The sequence below is a fragment of the Hyperolius riggenbachi genome, chromosome 5, assembly GCF_040937935.1.
Source record: "Hyperolius riggenbachi isolate aHypRig1 chromosome 5, aHypRig1.pri, whole genome shotgun sequence".
In the NCBI taxonomy this organism is placed as follows: Eukaryota; Metazoa; Chordata; class Amphibia; order Anura; family Hyperoliidae; genus Hyperolius; species Hyperolius riggenbachi.
In genome coordinates this window covers 224,037,635-224,058,479 of record NC_090650.1, presented here as the reverse complement: position 1 = coordinate 224,058,479, position 20,845 = coordinate 224,037,635, and the positions used below count along the sequence as shown (strand labels likewise).

Genomic DNA, 20,845 nt, shown 5'->3' with positions numbered 1-20,845 from the left:
TTTTGCAGCCAGTCTACTTTAGGGGACCCAGCAAAAAACTTCATAGGGAAATTCAGCTAAATTTGGTGGATGACGTCCTCTTGAACTACTAGGTTTCGAATAGGTTGTAGTAAACTACGGCCACACTATTTGGCCAATCGCAATGCTTTGAGGGTACTGTGATTGGAGAGCAGTTTCCTATGAGGTTTCCTGCTGGGTCCCCTAAAGTAGACTAGTGCTGAAATCTATTGCAAATCTGTGCAGCTGCGTCCACCTGCCAGGCCACACAGGTCTACCCCATGTAATATGTACCAAGGTGTGTGGAAGCAGTTTAGCTGTCTTCTTTCCATCACTGCCGGGTGCAGCTGTACCCTGTTACCTGAACATGCCATCAGGTCATGGGACACAGGCGCCCAGCAGCTATAGAGAGAAGACACAGGACACTGGAGGAGGTGTGCAAATAGACAGGTGAGTTTAAGCAGTGCTTACACACTCACCATAGGCTAAGAGGTACACATGGGGGGGAGAGACCGGTGAAGGGTGTCGGTCATCAGGAAATTTTAAAGCTGCCTGCTACTGCAGCACACCTGATCAAGGCATTTAAAGCGAGATCATTCCAGCATTCCAGATTGATTGTGTTGATTGTTTTTGGCTCGGAAATAGATTGAAATTATGATCGGGTGTCACGTTACAGCATCGATCTCAGGCACTTTCAATCATTCTGATCGAATCTGGCAGATATTGATGCTGCAAATCGAGTGATGTATGGGTACCTTTATTTGCATTTCATTGACCATCTGTAACAGTGACCCTTCAATGCACTGTGCCACAGTTCAACTAACCAATGTATAGAAGGAACATTGATCGCCCAATAATTGTAAGGTTGCCGGTCCATCAGTCTCAACTTTCATCATAATTGTGTGGTGGTGATTTGGTTTGGTATTGGACAAGATCTTTAAAACGTAATGTGGCTGTGTTATGTTGTCAGCTGGATATGTAGGTTTCATGTAATTGTGATGTGCATCACTGAAATAATTTTGGCATACTAGGAGGTGGGGGCTTTCAGTTGTGGGCTCTCCTCATGCCCACCACTCACAACTATGTAGTGTGCATGTGCAGCACGTACCCAGCCGTGGGCGCGCCATCGAGGACACGCCTGCCGGGGCAGCGGCTGCACAGTAAGCAGCGATCCTCCTGACCAGGAAGTAGGTTGAATACACATTACTCGATTTGTTTTTTCCACTGAGAGATCAAGCAATTGACTAGTGGCCCACACATTGCAAGTGAGATCCTGGCGATTCTCTTCCACTAAATGATCTTTTTTGATGTGTCCATGTTCTGAGACCAAAAAAAGATTCTGTTGCTTGAAATCATGTGAGCATTCACAGATTCCTTCACGATTGACCTTCATTTCCCATCCTGCTCGATTGAGTAATTTAGTCATTTTTGGCAGATATTGGCCAATTTCCATTGTTCGAGCAGAAGGGAACAAAATCATTTTCTCAGCAGATCCGCTAAAAGAATCTAATATTACATGAAAATCAAATCATGTATAGCCACCTTAAAACTTTCTGAGAATGAATCTTTCTAACATTGTGCAGTGTTACGCTGGCCACTAACGATCCAATTTCTAGCGAAAAATCGTTCGAGCGATCAGAAATTCTGATCGGATTGGTTGTCAATTTCCATTGGTGGACACAATCGATTATGAACGAGTGAAAAAAATGTCGCCCGAATGAATTTTCGTCGCACGAAAATTTGGATTTTCTTGGTTGTTGTGATAAATAGGAAGCAATGATTGGTTAGTTGATGGTGTAGTGAACGATTTTTCGTCCGATCAGAATTTCTGATCGCTCTAACGATTTTTCACTAGAAATTGGACCGTTAGTGGCCAGCTTAAAGAGACTCTGTAACATGAAAAAGATCCCCTGGGGGGTACTCGCCTCGGGTGGGGGAAGCCTCCGGATCCTAATGAGGGTTCCCACGCCGTCCTCTGTCCCACGGGGGTCTCGCTGCAGCCCTCTGAACAGCCGGCGACAGGCCCGACTGTAATTTCAATATTTACCTTTGCTGGCTCCAGCGGGGGCGCTGTGGCTGCTTTCCTCTCCGAACTACACGGAAATACCCGATCTCAGTCGGGTCCGCTCTACTGCGCAGGCGCCGGAAACTTGCGCCTGCGCAGTAGAGCAGACCCGACGGCAATCGGGTATTTCCGTGTAGTTCGGAGCCGACAGCCGTCAGAGCGCCTGCGCAGGAGCCAGGAAGGTAAATATTACGTCACGGCTGCACGGAGGGCTGCAGCGAGACCCCCGTGGGACAGAGGACGGCGTGGGAAGCCTCATTAGGATCCGGAGGCTTCCCCCACCCGAGATGAGTACCCCCCAGGGGATTTTTTGAGGTTACAGATCCTCTTTAAGGCCTCATTCACACTGGAACATTTGACTGAAAAAGCGCTATGGCAATGCAAGTCAATGGTACTGTTCACACTGTAGCAATCGCCAACAATTAACGTTTTGATGAAATCACAAACATGGCTCATGCAGTATTTTTTTTTTTTTTTTTTTTTTTGCGATTTGAGTGATTGCATTTCAGTGTTAAACAATCACAAAACGCAATCGCTCACCCATACAGTGAAAAAAATCACAGAAAAATTGCTTTGCAAAACGCTAGTGATTGTGCTAGCATTTTGCAACTTTGTGAATGGGGCCATATGCAGTACAGCACTATGGTCCCTATGCAGTTGTAAGCAATTTGTGAGTGATGTACTGTGCCGTGGAGCTGTCTTCAGCACCATGCTTTGACTCAACTTTTTTTTATTTTTTCTTAAACGACCCCCCCCCCCCCCCCCCCCCAAGAGTCTTTAGCTCCTTGTCCCACGTGAAAGCTGGTTTGGCCACGATATCTGAGCCAAACAGCGTTTTGTAATTGGCACAGGGGAAAAACAGTTCCTAAACATTTACAGTGGTGTACTGGGGAGGAGGAGTGTGGGTGCATCTTATATTCCGAACATACACAGTAAGGTGATGCAGATAGCGCAGAGAAGGTCCCCCCTGGCTCTGGTCCTGGTGTCAGAACCAGGGACCTTGCGTCCGCCTGCCTCTATACAGGTCTTCCGTAATCCTAGTGGTGTAGTACACCACTAGGAGTACAGAGGTCCTGGCGGTGCTGTATAGTGGCAAGTGGCCGCAGTATCCCTGGATATCGACAGCTGCAGGGAAGAGGAGCCGTCTGACAGCAGGACTGGAGCCAGGGGGAGAGGCGCGCAGCAGCAGGTGCTGGTCTAATAAAGTGTTAGTGTAGTTTAGTGCAGTGTAGGGTTAGTGTAGTGCATTGCTGTGTGGTTTAGTTGGTAGCGCAGCAGGGATTACTGTACAGTAGAATCTCGTCATAGTAAACTTTGATATAGTAAGCCTCAGGATATAATAAATTCAGTCCTCACGTCCCAGCAAATGCATCTGAATAAATATACAGTATATGACCAATTCTGTAATCTACTATAATGGGATTCTACTGTAGTGTAGCTTAGATACAGATGTTTTTTTTTTTTGGGGGGGGGGGGGGGGGGGGGGTTAAAGGACCATAAGATGCCTCTGCACTACATACATGTTAAGTTTAGTATCTCTTATTTATTTTTTCCCCTAGATTTTTGCCCTCTAAACCTAGGCATGTCTTTATAATCCGGAGCGTCGTATATCCTGAAACATACAGGTATATGACCACATTGAATTTTTGTTTCATTTGTTTAGCTTGTTTTCTTTGCCTACTTTTTTTATTTGGAGTTTTTTGAAAAGTCAGATAGCGAGTTACATTTATAGGTTTTTTTTTTTTTTGTTTTTTTTTTTTACATGGACCTCATGCTCTTGCTGCATGCATAAAAGAGTGTGAAACAGACCAGGAACTCCAATATTGTACTATTTTCATAAAAGAGAAAATTAGCTTGACTCCTGTGGTCTTAAAGGGAACCTTAATTATTGAAAAAAAAAGTTTCACTTACCTGGGACATCTACCAGCCCCCTGCAGCTATCCTGTGCCCTCACAGTCACTTATGGCTCCTCCGGTCCTCTGTCGCCAGCTAGTTTAATTTTTGCCGACTCGGAGTCGGCGGGCCACCACGCATACCTTTACCTTCCCAGGTCCGGCGCAGTATCAGCTCTGAGATGAGCGGAAATAGCAGATCACTGTTGGGCCGCTCTCCTGCGTAGGCGCAAGTCTCCTGCGCCTGTGTAGTAGAGCGGACCCGACAGAGATCTGCTTTTTCCGTGCTGAGAGCCGCAACAGCGCCACCCACTGGAGCTAGGGAAGGTAAATATATCTGGCTTGTGAGGCTTGCTGAGGATTGCCGGAGACTTCGGAAGAATCCGCGCTGGATTGCCTGCAGCTACATGGGAGGGGGAAGTCTCATTGGGACCCTAAGGCTTCCCTCTCCCGAGGTAAGTACACCTCAGGGGACTTTTTTTTTTTTTTCTGTACAGGTCTCTTTAATCAGCCTACAATAGGATGTTGAATATGACTTATGAGGTGATGGTGTGTCAGGAAACTGATGAATGTTGCCCAGTGTGCTGCTGTGCTATTCTGGTGTAGCGTAACTATAAACCATTTGTTGTAATGCATTAACCTCACATCACCTATGTTCTGAGGTAAGCACACTCCAGCTTTTTCTGCTGCTTGTTGATGTTGCTATAGTTATTTAGCAATGGAAATGTTCAGCTGTGATGTGTGGTTTGTCCACTTTACTGCAAGTGTTTGTAGTGTTTCTTAAATTGCTCTATCTGATTTTATTGCTATATCTGTCTGTGTGATCTTATTTTATCACTTACAATACCATTATTGCAGTTACACTATTCAATTCGTTCTGTCACAAAAAAAAACACCTTTTTCATTCCAGTGTTTAAATGCTTCTCGACTGCTGACATTACATGGAATGAACGTGGAGATGCTTCTTGGTGAAGACGAATTTCGCTACTTATGTCCAGCCATTATTAATCAAATTGACAGACATTCTTGTTTGGTTAGTGCTCCTCCAAGCACTGCTGCTCCTCTGCACACTACAGCTCTTCCAGGCACAACTGCTCCTTTGGACTCTATGGCTGAAAGCAACCAAGTTGTATATTCTGTAAGAGTAGGTAAGATGAATTTTTATTGGGGAAAATCCCTTGTGTCCATTACTTCTTCCAATGGTAGTGTACTGTACTGTAAGCCATCAGTTACGGCAGAAAGTGTTGAATTAAGAGCGTACCTGAGATGACATGAAAGAAAAAATGTATACATACCTGGGGCTTCCTCCATCCCTCTTCAGCCTGATCACTCCCTCGTTGCCATCCTCCACCTTCTGGATCCTCCGTACGGGCTCTCGTAAGTTTAAGCCAGTCGCATGCACTCCCTCGTCATGTTCCCATGGCCGGGAGTGTTCTGCACCTGCGCAGTACTACTGCGCCTACTGCACATGCGCAGAACGCTCCCAGTCATGGCAGTGCGACCCGGAGGGAGGGGGGGGGGGGCGAGCGCACACGCGCAGTTAGTCCCAACTGGCCGATCTTACGAAGGAACCAGAAGGCGGAGGATGGCGGCGAGGGACGGATCAGGCTGAAGGAGACTAGAGGAAGCCCCAGGTATGTATGAATACTTCATTTTTTTTTTAATCTCAGGTTCTCTTTAATCTTGCCAGTAAATGGTGTGATCCTAATTCCAAACTTGGATTGGTACTATTCCATTAGCCGGGCTCAACCACCAAGTGGCGTTAATTACTATTACCCCTCAGGCCGCCATGGATAGTAGGGAAAGATGTAACTCTGGAGTTTTATCGCCACCTAGTGGATGCGCCCGGCTAACGGGAAAAGATCCCTTGAATTTCTTCCTCTAACAATGACACATAGCAACTGCTTCATCTGCCTATTAGATAATTGGTTTAGTTTGAACAGGAATGCTGTTGCATACATTCCACACATTGATCGGTGCCCATGAATTGCTCTGTGCAGTTATCATTTCTGTGTGAGTGAAGATGTACGTGTTATACTTATTTCCACTCTGCTACTGCTGACAATACTGGATGGGGAAGGACCTTGTAGATATTCTTTGGGTCTCCTGTACATAATGAGGAAATTCACCAATCCCACTTCATTTGTTTTATGGGGCTTTTGAAAATATAATTACCAGTAAATAATTCAGACACTATGCTGTTTCTTATAATAATTGAAAGTCATCCAATAAGTGAAAGTAGCCTTAAATGAAAACTTGTAAGGATAGCTATTAAAAATGTTTGTCATTCATAAGTTACAACAGAACTGTCTAGTCAGCATCCTGATTTCTGGAAATTATTTGGACAGAATGCTTAATTTACAGATTATAAGCATGTCAGAGTCAGTGAATAAAATAAACAGAATGGTTGAGTTCACCTTGGGCAAAAATATTCATGTTCACACAGCAAGAGCTGTACAAATGTCTTTTAACCACTTCAGCCTTCAGTCGTTTTCACTTTATGCATCCGAACAATGTTCACCTCCCATTCATTAGCCTATACCTTATCACTACTTATCACAATGAACTGATCTAAATCTTGTTTTCCCAGTACGTCAGCTCAGACAGCACCCCTCATGAGACTTGTCTCCCACCAACACACGGACAGGAATCTGCAAAAGATCTAAATTTGCATAATAGGCGGCCCCAGTATATAAGGCATTAGTCATCAATTACCTTCAGTTCTAGTTTCCTGTCCGGACGTGTAAGGAGGGAGAGGTCTCCAGGGAGCCATCTAGTCAGGCGGCTGGGGCTCTGTTGCGGAGGTTTTCCTGGGCAGTCCGCTTCAGGTGGAGCGGTATGGAACCTGGCAGCACTTAGGAGGCTTCTCCTAGGAAGGCGGCGTTTTTATGCGTGCAGGGGCGCGCAACAGGAGTTTCCGACGCGGAAACCGGAAGTGGTCACGGCGCTGGCATCCCGCGTGACCCGGAAGTGCAGCAAGCGGCAGGGGCCGCGGCCGGTGAGCTGCTTCAGCTGGGGATTATGCAAATTCTTCAGGAGCAGGTATTTAGCCACTCGATTCCTGATCTCAGATGTGTTGTAAGCTGGGATCATGGAGGACGCTGCAGGACCCTCTCCAGCATTATCTGTGGAGTCTGGCTCAGAATCCTCTCTGGCAAGTGGTTATGTGCACACTGCTTAGCTGGCATTATTTATGTGTTATATCATGGGGATTCTTGGCTAATTTAGATTTGTTTGTTTGTGTTTTAGCCCAAAAAATCTGATAAATCGGGTACGCACTCCTGTCAGGACAAACGCACAGACACCAAGATTGAGAAGAGATGTGCTATCTGCAACAATCGCATCTCTTCTTCTAAGAAATTATGCCAATACTGCACTGATAAGATTGTAAAGAATGAGTCTCCTGCTGTGTTTAAAGACTTAATGGGCTGGATGAGAGCAGAAATGTCTACTGCTATTAAGGAGATAAAGGATTCTGCTATGAGCACTGCTTCTACCTCTAATACTGCTGCTATGCCTATTGTGTTGCCTGCTATTGATTCTATTGCAAACATTTCTGAGTTGGTTGTTACAGAGCCTCCTGCTGCTATGTCTCCAGCTGGTTCAGGGGCCGCCCTGCCTATTCCTCTGGGAACTAAGAGAAAGAGGCCGGGAGAAGATTTGGGTGAATCTGAATTATCAGAGGGAGAGATTTCTGCATTTGAGGAAATTTCTGAGGAGGAGGCAGTGATTAAAGGGAATAGACCACATAGATTTGCCTTCTCTCCTGAGCTTATGAAAGACTTTATTGCTGCCATGCATAAGACAATGGGTATAAAAACTGAGCAGAAATCCTTGACGGCCCTTGATCAGATGTATGAAAGTTTGACGGATCCCCAATCTCAATTTATCCCTGTCCATTCCTCTCTGAAGTCTGTGATTAAGAGAGAATGGGATAATCCTGAGAAAAGAGCCTTTTGGCCTAGATCTATGTCTAGTCGCTATCCTTTTAGTCCTGATGACCAGGCCTTTTGGGACCTCCGCCTAAGCTAGATCCGTCATTGTCGAGGGTTTCAAGGAAGACTGACTTGTTGTTTGAAGATTTTGGCAATCTTAGGGATCCCATTGACAAGAAGATGGACAATATCCTTCGTAGAGCATGGGAATCCTCATCATTAAAATTTAAGCCGGCAGTGGCATCCACCGCAGTAGGTAGATCTTTGAAAACATGGCTCTTGGATGTACAATCCAAGATTGCCACTGGTGTGCCCAGAGAGGAGATACTTAATGACTTCCCAAATCTGTTTAATGCTACGGACTATCTCACTGATGCTGCTGATGACACTGTGAAATTAACTGCAAGGACAACTGCCTTAGTAAACCCCGCTAGACGGGGTGTTTGGGTAAAGACTTGGGGGGGGGGGGGGGGGGGGGTGATAATTCCTCTAAATCAAGACTTTGTGGCATTCCATGTGAAGGGGGTCTTTTGTTTGGGTCCAAACTGGAAGAGGCCTTAGATAGAACCGCTGACACTAAGAAAAACTTCCCCACTAAGAGAAGGTCTTTTCAATACAAACGGTCCTTTCGGGGCCTCCAAAGTCAGAGGCTAATGAGCGTCCCACCACCTCCAGAAAGAGATGGGCCCCTTACAGAAACCAGAGAGCAAAGCCCAATCCCCCCTCAACTAGCAAGACTAATAAACAATGACATCAGGCTTCCAGTGGGAGGGAGGTTAGCCCACTTTTTCGAAAAATGGCATCAGTACTTCACAAATCCGTGGCTTCTGCACATAGTCCTGGAGGGATACAAGATAGAGTTCGAAATGTTACCTCCCCAAAGGTTCTTTCTCACACCTCTGCCGTTAGGACATACAAAACAACTGGCTCTTCAGAGCGAAGTAAAATCCTTACTTCTCAAAGGGTAATCCGGGAGGTCCCCTCATGCCAAAGGGGTCTGGGATTTTACTCTCCAGTATTTCTTGTTCCAAAGTCACAAGGAGGCTTTCGCTTCATTCTCAACCTAAAAGGTCTAAACAAGTCAGTAAAGTACAGGAAGTTCAGAATGAACAACATTATCTCTGTGATTCATCTTTTACAGAAGGACAGTTTCCTTGCATCTCTAGACCTGAAAGATGCGTACCTGCATATTCCCATTCATCTCTCCTCTCAGCAATTCCTCAGATTTGCAGTCCAGTTGGACGGAAAGGTAAGACATTTTCAGTTTAATGCTCTTCCTTTCGGGCTATCTTCTGCGCCCTGGTTGTTTACTAAAGTCATGTCGGAGGTCTTAGCAGTACTAAGACTGAAGTCTGTTAATATTATTGCTTATTTGGATGACTTATTGCTTTAGGGTCCCTCTGAGAGGTTATTGTATTCCCATTTGGACTCATGTCTCTCATTTCTTCAGTCCCTGGGTTGGCTTGTCAACTGGGAGAAGTCCTCTCTGACTCCTTGTCAGTCTATGGAATATCTGGGGTTCAACATTGACACTGTTAATGAAAGAATTTTTCTGACTGATAAGATTTCTTCTATTCTAAATGCTGTTCGTTCTTTTCAGAAATCAAGATCAATCTCGCTGAGAAGGGCCATGGCCACATTGGGATACTTAACAGCCTCATTCCCGGCAGTTCAGTGGGGCCAGCTCCACTCAAGGGAGTTACAAGTATGGATTCTAAAGAGCTGGAACAGGAGGTCAAGTTCCCTAGACAAAGCGGTGATTATTCCGCACAGTGTCAAGGTATCCTTGATGTGGTGGCAGAACAAGAAGCATCTATCCATGGGTCGTCTCTGGTATTATCCATCTCAGACGACAATAACAACGGATGCCAGTGCGTGGGGATGGGGAGCCCACATGGACCTTCGACCAGCTCAGGGTCAATGGTCAGACCAGATGAAATCAAGCTCCTCCAACAGCAGGGAGCTCGAAGCAGTATGGCAGGCCTTACAGTTTTTCAGCAGCCAGATCCACGGCCATCATGTTCTAATAAGATCAGACAACAGCAGTGTGGTGGCTTATGTGAACCTTCAAGGAGGAACAAGGAGTCACCTTCCGTGGTGCCAATCGGGTCGTATTCTCAGATGGGCAGAAGCAAATCTGGAATCATTGAGGGCAGTCCACTTGAGAGGGAGCTCAAATCATCTGGCAGACTTGTTGAGTCGGAAAGCTTTGGATCAAAACGAATGGTCAGTCAGTCCTCAGATTCTTCAGGAAGTTACAGCTCATTGGGGATGTCCGGAGATAGACTTATTCGCAAGGAAGGAGAATGCCAGGTGTCGAATGTTTTGTTCGCTCCATCCGAAAGACAATCCTTGGGCAGTGGACGCCTTCTCAGTGAATTGGGGCTCCCATTTGATGTATGCGTTTCCTCCAATACCTCTGTTATCCAGAGTTTTGAACAAGATTGTACAGGACCAGGCACGAGTTATTCTGATTGCGCCATTCTGGCCAAAGAGACCCTGGTTCACGTTACTTCAAGCCTTGAGGATATCAGAACCAATCAGTCTTCCTCCTCATCCGGAGCTTCTGTCTCAGGGGCCATTCTTTCACCAAAATCCAGAGCTTCTGCATCTTACGGCATGGAACCTGAATGGGGATTGTTGAAGGCAAGAGGTTTCTCAGATGAGTTGGCTGGCACCCTAATCCAGAGTAGGAAGAAAGTGACCCGTCAAATCTATCAAAAAACCTGGAAGATATTTAATAACTGGTGTGTTGAGAGATCAATGGTCAACAATTCCCTGACTTCAGTATTGGAATTTTTACAATCTGGGTTCCAGAAGGGGCTCAGCACTAGCACCCTGAAAGTCCAAACGTCTGCTCTGAGCGTATTTCTGGAAAGAAGATTAGCTCAAGAGGAGTTGGTTATACGTTTCTTTGAGTTATTAAAGAGAATTAAGCCTGTGGTGAGAACAAGGATACCTCCTTGGGACTTGAATGTTGTATTGCAAGGTTTATGTAAACCCCCATTTGAGCCTTTAGAACAGGCATCTGAAAAGTTTTTATCCATAAAACAGCATTCCTCTTAGCAATCACAACCGCAAGAAGATTGGGAGAGTTGCAGGCCCTGTCCATTAAAGAACCGTATTGTGTGGTCTCAGAAGATAGGATAACCCTACGATTGGACATTGCATTCCTGCCTAAGGTAGTATCTAAATTTCACAGATCGCAAGAGTTGTTCATTCCTTCTTTTTGTGATAATCCAGCGAATGAGAAAGAAAGGACGCTTCATTGTTTGGATGTTCGGAGATGCTTGCTTCATTACCTGGAAAGGACTAAATCCTGGAGGAAGACCGAGGCAATGTTTGTAATCTTTTCAGGAAAATCCAGAGGAAGTAAAGCTTCCAAACCGGCGCTTGCAAGATGGACCAAACAAGCGATTACTGAAGCTTACCAAATACAGGGCAGACAGCTGTCCTTCCCAGTAAAAGCACATTCCACAAGAGCTGTATCAACTTCATGGGCAGAGAGGGCAGGAGCCTCGATAGAACAGATATGCAGGGCAGCAACCTGGTCCAGCCAGAACACGTTCGTGAAGCAATATAGACTTAATGTTTTGGCTAATTCTGACCTATCCTTTGGCAGAAAAGTTCTGCAGGCTGTAGTCCCTCCCTGAAATTATATATCATGTATATCGTCTCATGAGGGGTGCTGTCTGAGCTGACGTACTGGGAAAGACCAAATTACTTACGGTAACGTCTTTTCCAGTAGTCGCGAAGACAGCACCCCTACAACCCACCCTGGGTAAAGAAAAAGAAAAAAAAAAACTTGGATTAAAGATTATATGAGCATTATTACTGTGTCCGTGTCTTTTGTATAGAACTGAAGGTAATTGATGACTAATGCCTTATATACTGGGGCCGCCTATTATGCAAATTTAGATCTTTTGCAGATTCCTGTCCGTGTGTTGGAGGGAGACAAGTCTCATGAGGGGTGCTGTCTTCGCGACTACTGGAAAAGACGTTACCGGAAGTAATTTGGTCTTTTTCCTGCCACCAACTAGGCTTTCTTTGGGTGGTACATTTTGCTAAGAGCCACTTTACTGTAAATGCATTTTAACAGGAAGAATAAGAAAAAAACTGAAAAAAATTCATTATTTCTCAGTTTTCAGCCATTATAGTTTTAAAATAATACATGCCTCCATAATTAAAACTCACGCATTGTATTTGCCCATTTGTCCCGGTTATTACACCATTTAAATTACCGTATTTTTCGGACTATAAGACGCACTTTTTCTCCCCCAAATATGGGGGGGGAAAGTGAGTGAGTCTTATGGTCCGAAGGCAAGACTTCTGCATGTTTCCCCCGCACATAACAAACCCCAGAGGCGGCCCCGCTAATGCGAAACATGCCGGCCCTTCACCTCTACTATCACTGCGTTCCAATCAGCTGATCCAGGAGCGGCTCCATGCCTTTGTGCACTGCGGGGAGTCTGGCTGCTGCTAGGAACAATGCTTGGCGATCTGATGGTGCTGGGGCTGCAGGCTTGGCAACAAAGGCAGTGTCCGTTGTAAGAGAGCCGCCTGCAGTCCTGGGAGCCCGCTGTGTACTGCACGGCATTGATTGTCCCATCAAAACCGCTGCACTTCCGGTGGCTGACTCCCCCTCCTTTTCCAGCTATGCGCGCCAGTACACACCACACCATCGCAGCATCCAGCGAACACGTGGGGCCCCGCATCTGTTACCGGCAATAGCCGGTGGCACATTGCCGTTTAGGAGAGCTGGAATGGACATGTGGCACTCACCATCACCTGCGCATCCTCATATGCCGGCAGAGTGAGTCACCGGCAGAGTGAGTCATGACTTGTAGAGCACGATAAAGTTACCGTACACTGCAAGCAGCGTTGATACAGACCAGTGGCTGTGAGGTTACAAAGGTCCCGTATTCTGCTCTATTCATCAACGGAGGTGAGAGCTTCTGTGAGGCATATGTTTGTACAGTGCATTCCACATGGCTTAAGCACTGCTATCATGCACGTGCTGGTCATGTCTCCGATATACAGTCGTGCTGGGACTGTGTCTAATCCTTGCCTTTACTGCTGTATTGTTTCTGCATTCCTGCATACTGAGCATCCCAGTTGCTGCATCAACCCTGTGGCTTTCTCTCGTCTGTGGGCATGAGTATTGTGCCTCTACATACACAGATTAATGCTTATACCTGGAACAGTTTCTGTTTGCATGGCAGAATTGAGCCAATAGCCATTGTAAGCAGGTGTTTATAGTGCCAGACCACCACCTTCTAGACAGCAATTCAATCGATTGGGGCTATATTGTTATGTGAGTGGGATCCCAGGTATGAGTTTGTTGTTTGGTGGGGTATGAGGAGCGCAGCCACCTGTGCTAGACTAAACATTTTGGTGTGCAATCTGAAGTTTTTAATCTTTATTCAGTCATCATTTTGCAGTGCTGCTTTAATGGAAGAATTGGGAATTGAACCAGGGTCTGGTATCATTTTTCTATTATTCTTGTTTGCACCTGATCCATGCTCCCAATGTAATGAGGGTATCCCTACTCTTAAAGAGAACCTTAACTGAGAGAGATATGGAGGTTTCCTTTTAAACAATACCAGTTGCTTGGCAGTCCTGCTGATCTCTTTGGCTGCAGTAGTGGCTGAATCACACACTTGAAACAAGCATATGGCTAATCCAGTCTGACTTCAGTCAGAGCACCTGATCTGCATGCTTGTTCAGGGCCTGTGGTTAAAAGTATTAGAGACACAGGATCAGCAGGAGAGTCAGGCAACTGGTATTTTAAAAGGAAAAATCCATAGCCTTCTCAGTTTAGGTTCCCTTTAAAGTCACCATTTGACTCTGTTAGTTTTTACAGCCCATACAAGCCTGCAGCCCCGGCTCCAGCATCAGCAGCCAAACACTGGTATTTCCAGAATTGCCCCCCACAAGCAGCCAGCCAGAAATTTGCATAGTCCTCAGCCAATTTGAAACTTTGTTGGTCATTCTGCAAAAATAAGGTGCCAACTCCTGCTCCACAAGATGCCCCTGCACCATAGACACACCAGGGTTAGTATATATTTTTTTTCCTTGTTTTTGTCCTCCAAACTCAGGTGCGTCTTATGGTCCAGTGCGTCTTATAGTCCGAAAAATACGGTATGTCCCTATCACAATGTATGGCGACAATATTTTATTTGGAAATAAAGGTGCATTTTTTCCATTTTGCATCCATCACTATTTACAAGTTTAAAATAAAAAAAAATAGAAATTTCATCTTTACATTGATATTTAAAAATTTTAGACCCCTAGGTAAATATTTACATTTTTTTTTATTGTAATGTTTTGTTTTGTTTTATATTAAACATTTTATTTGGGTATTGTTGGGAGGGTGGGATGTAAACAGTAATTGTTTTATGTCAGTATGTGTTGATTTTTATTTTTTTTTACATTTAGTTGTAGTTTTACTTTTTGGCCACAAGATGGAAGCCATGAGTTTGTTTACATGACGTCACTGTAAGCTTAGAGGTACGCATGGGGACGCAAAAGCCAGAAAAAGCGAAGCTTCTGAGAGAAGCCGTCGCTTTTTCTGCGGGGGAGAGGAATCCATCACCAGGCACCATGGCCCGATTGATTCCTGGGCTAACGATCCGCGTCCGGGAGCGTGCGTGCACACGCGCGATCGGCCACGGGAGCGCACATGGCCTCCTGGACGTAGCTGCTGTGTCCAGGAAGCTTAAATGGTTAAAGAGGAGCTGTCAGCCATACTATCTCAGAGAAGAAGAAAAAAATATTAATATAGTACACACACTCACTCACTCACTCACTCACTCACTCACTCACTCGCTCCACTTACGTATTATATATTATGTATTGCCCTGTCCACGTTTTGATTTTAGTGATTTTTCTACAGTAAAAAAAGAGAGAATCCTTCTAAGCATTTCTCATTGTAACTGGCTATTTTGAAGCCAATCCTGATGTCATTTCCTCCCTTACTCTCCTCTGCCTGATTCTCCCGTCTTTCACTGTAGAAAGTGCATTGTCTTAGCATGAGAAATATTGGCCAATCAGAGAGGAGCAGATGTGTGGAAGGGGAAACGGGAAGGAAAGAGACTTCAGCCAATCAGGCTGCATTAGTTAAGCCTGAGGGGGAAGTAAAGAAGTAAAAAGGGACAACCCAGCATGCCCTGCAACTTCATTTTTGTGTGTACCAAATAAGTCATGTAAACTGGGGAATGATCATTTAGTCTGGTTTAGCACCCCTGTTTACCAGATAAAAATAAAGAATTGATTTTTGATTTTATGCCTGACAGTTACACTTCAAAATGCATTGAAGCTCAGTCCATGAAACACAAATGTTTTAAAGAGACTCTGTAACAATAATTTCATCCTGTTTTCTACCATCCTACAAGTTCCTAAACCTATTCTAATGTGCTCTGGCTTACTGCAGCACTTTCTACTATCAATGTCTGTAATAAATCAATGTATCGTTCCCCTGTCGGACTTGTCGCCCTGTGTCTGGAAGGCTGCCAACTCTTCCGTGCTGAACTGTTATGCACGCCCCCCCCCCCCTTCAGGCCCCTCTATGCACACTCCCGTGTGTGTGTTATTTACATAATCCAGCAGCGTCTCTGCTCTCTGATATCAGTGAGAGAAGAGAGCTGGATAAAAATCCTCCTCTGTTAGGCTGTGAAAGTTTTTTTCTATTTTAGATTCTTTTTAAGGATTGAAGAGATTGTTTAGTGATCTCTCAAAGCATGTTTCAAGCAAGCTGATAAAGGGGTTAAAAAGAATAGATACATTTTCTTGCACGGGACATGCAGACCTTACTTTTGCTTGCAGCCAATAGTTGAATTATATCTGAAGCTCTCCTTAATTCTCTGAATTCTCTCCTTACAGAATAGCATGTTAATATATAAATATCTAGTTGTGAGCAGAAATCTCTCCTAATACGCTGATTATCTTTACCTAGGAGAGTTGGGGCTATGAAATGACTAAACTGTTAACACAACTGTCGGTTTACTGAATCAGCTGCAAAGGCTGTGCTTGGCTGATCCTCACTTTTGCCTCCTGGCCGGGGGCTGCTTCGCATGCTGGTCATTTAAAAAAAAATAAATGTGTAACTACTTACCGGTACATACTTTGAGGCTGATTTTTGACATTAAGATAAGCAGTGCAGTACCAATGGCAGTGTTGAGCAACAAAGTGTGTGCACAGGATAAAAATAGATGTTTTTATATAGTGCTGACATCTTTTGCAGCATTCAGGGGAGCTCACAGTCTTAATCTTACCGCATTCTGTCTTATGTCCCTACTGGAGATTAAGATCAACTTTATTTGGCAGGGAGTGCAGTTCATTTATACAGTTTTTTTTTTTTTCGGGGGGGGGGGGGGGGGGGTTGTAGTTTGAACTCGAAGGGCCAGGGGGTTACTCAGATAAACATTGGCAGGACAAACCAACTCCATGAAGATGGTGTCCTGGGCCAGATACACTACACCTCCTCAGAAAGTAAAACCTAGAAATGGAATATCATAATGATACATTTTTATGTTTAACTTTATAAGGTTCTAGAAGTAAGCTTTCAGTCTTCCAACAGACCTTTCTCAGACTCCAATTTCTGCCTGAACTGGTGGCCAACATGGTACTGGATTCTTATGGCTACTGCTCTACTCTTTACAATAAGGTTTATAGTCAAAATGTATGTTTTGGTTCTGGTGATAAAAGAAATGTTCAAAAGTTGCTTACCAAGGAACGCATGTTTGTTTGTTGTAGTTTATCTGTATGTTTAATACAGCACTCAAGGACAAGAGCCACTTACCAGTTGCTTATGGAGAGCTGCTTATAATAATTCATGTAACTGCAACCTGTTGTAGGTTATGTGTGTTTGTTTCCACTCTTCTGCTGCATTGTTTTCCCAGAGGGTTATCAGAAGACTGTCATCTTGCCATTCAGGATTAATGTTTGCAGATACTGGACTTTGTGAATGTTGCTGTTTGTACCTGATTTAACCCATATGTTTCTGAAACTGCTGTTATGAAATGCTTGCATTACTTCTCAAGCAAGGTTCTTTCTGTAGTTCTGTCCATCATTATGATCACTGAGTTTAAGATTTTTTTGCCTTTTGTTTTGCAGCCTGGGTTGGTGGTTTTGTATCAATCACAGTAATAAGTGTATTGTCGTTGGTGGGGATCATCTTGGTACCTCTGATGAACAGAGTCTTCTTCAAATTTTTACTGAGTTTCCTGGTGGCCTTAGCAGTTGGCACTTTAAGTGGAGATGCATTTTTACATCTTCTTCCTCATGTAAGTTACTCATTAATTTATATAGCTTGTTGTTAGAATGAACAGAACACAACACTTTCTTTGCATCTCTAAGGGCCCGTTCACACTACAAGAGCTTTTTTAAACGCTAGCGATTTTAAAAGCTCTTGCTAATGCAATGCTATGGGAGATTCTTACAAAATCACATCGCTTTAGTGTGAACACTCACATAGGATAACCCACATGATCGCTTGGCATATAAAAGATTCTTCGACGCTCCCTTATGTGTAGTTGCGTACAGACACACTCGGACCACTAGAAGGCATCAGCTCCCCAGGACTTGCATCAATAAGTTGTGTGGTGCATGGCTGTTATGAACAGCAGTTCGATAAACTATTTCTGCCTAATATTCACAGACCGTAAAAATTTCCAATCCATGTCACACTTTATGTAAAACTAACAATTCTTAAGTTACAATTTAAATATACATTTGCCCTACATTTCCTTGTTCTAAAAATGTGTCTCTGATCACTTTGGTAACAAGTTATTAATATTCTTTGTTTTTTCCTCTAAAGTCTCATTCAAAGCATAACCATGGCCACGGTGGATTTGCTGATCATCATGCAGATGAGGATGAAGAAAGATCTCATACAGATGCTACATGGAAAGGCCTGACAGCACTTGGTGGCCTTTATTTAATGTTTTTGGTGGAGCATTTGATTACCTTGATTAAGCAGTACAAAGACAAGAAACAAAAGGTATTGTCTCTGCATTTCCAAATGAAATTCCATTAGTATCTGAGGAAAAATTCGGTATGTAAAGGGTGGAAATAATGGAATTTAGCTTATGTAAAATGTAATGCCTATCTACCTTGCTCTTTTTAGTCTTCTTGTTATCCATTGCCTTTGTGATCCATTGCCTTTGTGTTTAACCATTTGAACACTACATTGCTGGCAGTCCTGTTCCAGCCTATTCTGTGATGGGCAGTGTAGTCTCACATTACTCTGCTTCAGGCCTGTATTACACTTGTTTTTTGCGTTGTGATGCAATGCTCCTGCTGCACAGCAACGCAAAAATCCTCACTCATGTGATCCTGCGGAAGAGTGCATTAACAGGGTCAAATGCATAGCGCTGTCCCCGGTTCAGTGACCTACTCCTTGCCGGGCACGAAGTACACTACCGGGATTACCGTCAGTCCGCACATGCGCCATGACGCACCGCGTGCTGTCATTTACATTACGTGCGTCGCCCATAGATTTCCATTACCCCAAGCACCGGTACACGCAGTGCTTGCACTAACGTGATGCTGCCCCCCTTGGGTCGGCTCGGATACCTCTGGCGCACAGCAACGCACCGCAATAAGTGTGATAGTCTCCATAGACTTTCATTGCTTTTGTGGCCCCTTGTGGTAAAATAGGGTAACGCAATGCAGGTTTAACACGCAAGTGCAGTGTTCTCCCCAGAATTTTTTTTTCCAGCCGAGTGGCATGAAAAAGTAGCCGGGTGGGGCGAGATGAGAAAATGCAGTGCTCGGTGCTCCTGTGTGCAACTCTGCTTACAGCATAGGAGGTGAGCCGATGACAGCTGGGTGCTCACCAAAACTAGTCGGATGGAACACCTGGCTAAAAGAGCCAGGGGAAACCACTCAAGTGTAAAAGGGACCTCACATGTTAACCACTTAAGGACCACGGGGTTTTCTTCTGATCGGTGCTGCGTGGACTCTCCAGCCCGCAGCACCGATCAGGAAATAGCCAGGGCGATCAGACTTCCCCCCCCTTTTTTCCCCACTAGGGGGATGTCCTGCTGGGGGGGTCTGATCGCCGCCGGCTGCCTGCACTTTCCGGGGGGGGGCTCTTCAAAGCCCCCCTCCGCAGCGCTTTCCGCCCTCCCCGGCTTTTCCTCCCTCTCCCTGTACCTGTGAGTGGCGCAGGACGGAGTTCCGTCCTGCGCCGGATAGGACAGGCTTCTGCCTATCAGATGCCGGCGATCCCCGGCCAATCAGAGGCCGGGGATCGCCGATCTACGTCACGGCGCTGCTGCGCCGTGTGATGTAAACAGCGGGGATTTCTTCCCCGGATGTTTACATTATGCGTGCGAGCCGCGATCGGCGGCTCGCACGCTGTTCACGGAGACAGTCTCCGTGAACTAGCATGGAAAGGCCGCTCGATCGAGCGGCCGTTTCCTTGCTATACCACTAACGACCCGCCGACGCCTACGGGGGTGACACCTTCTTGCAGCCTAGCTGTGCAAAGGGGCCCACCGTCTAATGAGTACCTTTAGGATTTCACAGGTCAATTTTACTCATTTGTTTTCCAGACTACACCTCACGGTTTTGGGCCCCTAAAATGCCAGGGAAGTATAGGAACCCCACAAGTGATCCCATTTTGGAAAGAAGACACCCCAAGGTATTCCATGAGGGGTATGATGAGTTCATAGAATATTTTATTTTTTGACACAAGTTAGTGGAAATGGATTTTCTAGGTTTTTTTCTCAAAGTGTCATTTTCCACTAACTTGTGACAAAAAATAAAATCTTCTATGAACTCACCATACCCCTCATGGAATACCTTGGGGTGTCTTCTTTCCAAAATGGGGTCACTTGTGGGGTTCCTATACTGCCTTGGCATTTTAGGGGCCCTAAACTGTGAGGAGTAGTCTGGAAACCAAATAATTAAAATTGACCTATGAAATTCTAAAGGTACTCATTGGACTTCGGGCCCCTTTGCACAGCTAGGCTGCAAAAAAGTGTCACACGTGTGGTATCGCTGTACTCAGGAATAGTAGTATAATGTGTTTTGGGGTGTATTTCACACATAACCAATCCTGTGTGTGAGAAATATCTCTGTAAATGACAATTTTTTCCATTTTTTTTACACTAAATTGTCATTTACAGAGTTATTTCTCCCACCCAGCATGGGTATGTGTGGAAAGACACCCCAAAACACATTATACTACTACTCATGAGAATGGCAATACCACATATGTGACACTTTTTTGCAGGTTAGCTGCGCAAACTTGCCCAAAGTCCAATGAGCACCTTTAGGCTTTACAGGGGTGCTCACAATTTAGGCCCCCACCAAACAATTCCAGGACAGTAAAACACCCCAGAAATGACCCCATTTTGGAAAGAAGAGACCCCAAGGTATTCCACGAGGGGCATACTGTGTTCATATAACATTTTATTTTTTGTCATAAGTTAGCGGAAAATGACACTTTGTGGGAAAAAAAAATAAAAAAATCCATTTCTGCTAACTTAAGACAAAAAATAAATTCTATGAACTCACCATGCCCCTCAGCGAATACCTTGGGGTGTCTTCTTTCTAAAATGGGGTCATTTGTGGGGGTCTGTCCTGGCATTTTAGCGTCTCCACAATCATTACATGTATGGCCAGTATTAGGAGTTTCTGCTATACTCCTTATATTGCGCATACGAGTGATGCACTTTTTTCTCCATAAAAGGAAAAATGAACGGCAAAGATTCTCACATTCGCATTGATCAATGTGGATGAAAAAATATCTGCCGAAATATGTGAAAAAAGAGGGGGGCATGGCGTTTGCCAGGACATAGGAGCACCGCCCACAAAATTTTCCAAACCCACTTTGCTCCTATGCCCTGGCAAACCAGATTAATCCATTCACATCGATCGATGTGGATGAAAAAAACCTTTGCCAGTTTTGATACAAAGTGCTTGCCAAAGCATAGGAGCTCCAACAC

General features: G+C 44.7%; 1 protein-coding gene across 1 annotated transcript in view; it reads left to right on the top strand.

Moving 5' to 3' along the window:
- Positions 1–20,845, top strand: part of SLC39A6 (solute carrier family 39 member 6) — a 44,580-nt gene that overhangs the window by 1,981 nt on the left and 21,754 nt on the right. Inside the window, exons 2-4 of the mRNA XM_068236702.1 lie at positions 4,865–5,102; positions 17,004–17,173; positions 17,707–17,889. Of these exons, the coding sequence (XP_068092803.1) occupies positions 4,865–5,102; positions 17,004–17,173; positions 17,707–17,889 (591 nt within the window). The remainder of the gene's footprint in view (positions 1–4,864; positions 5,103–17,003; positions 17,174–17,706; positions 17,890–20,845) is intronic.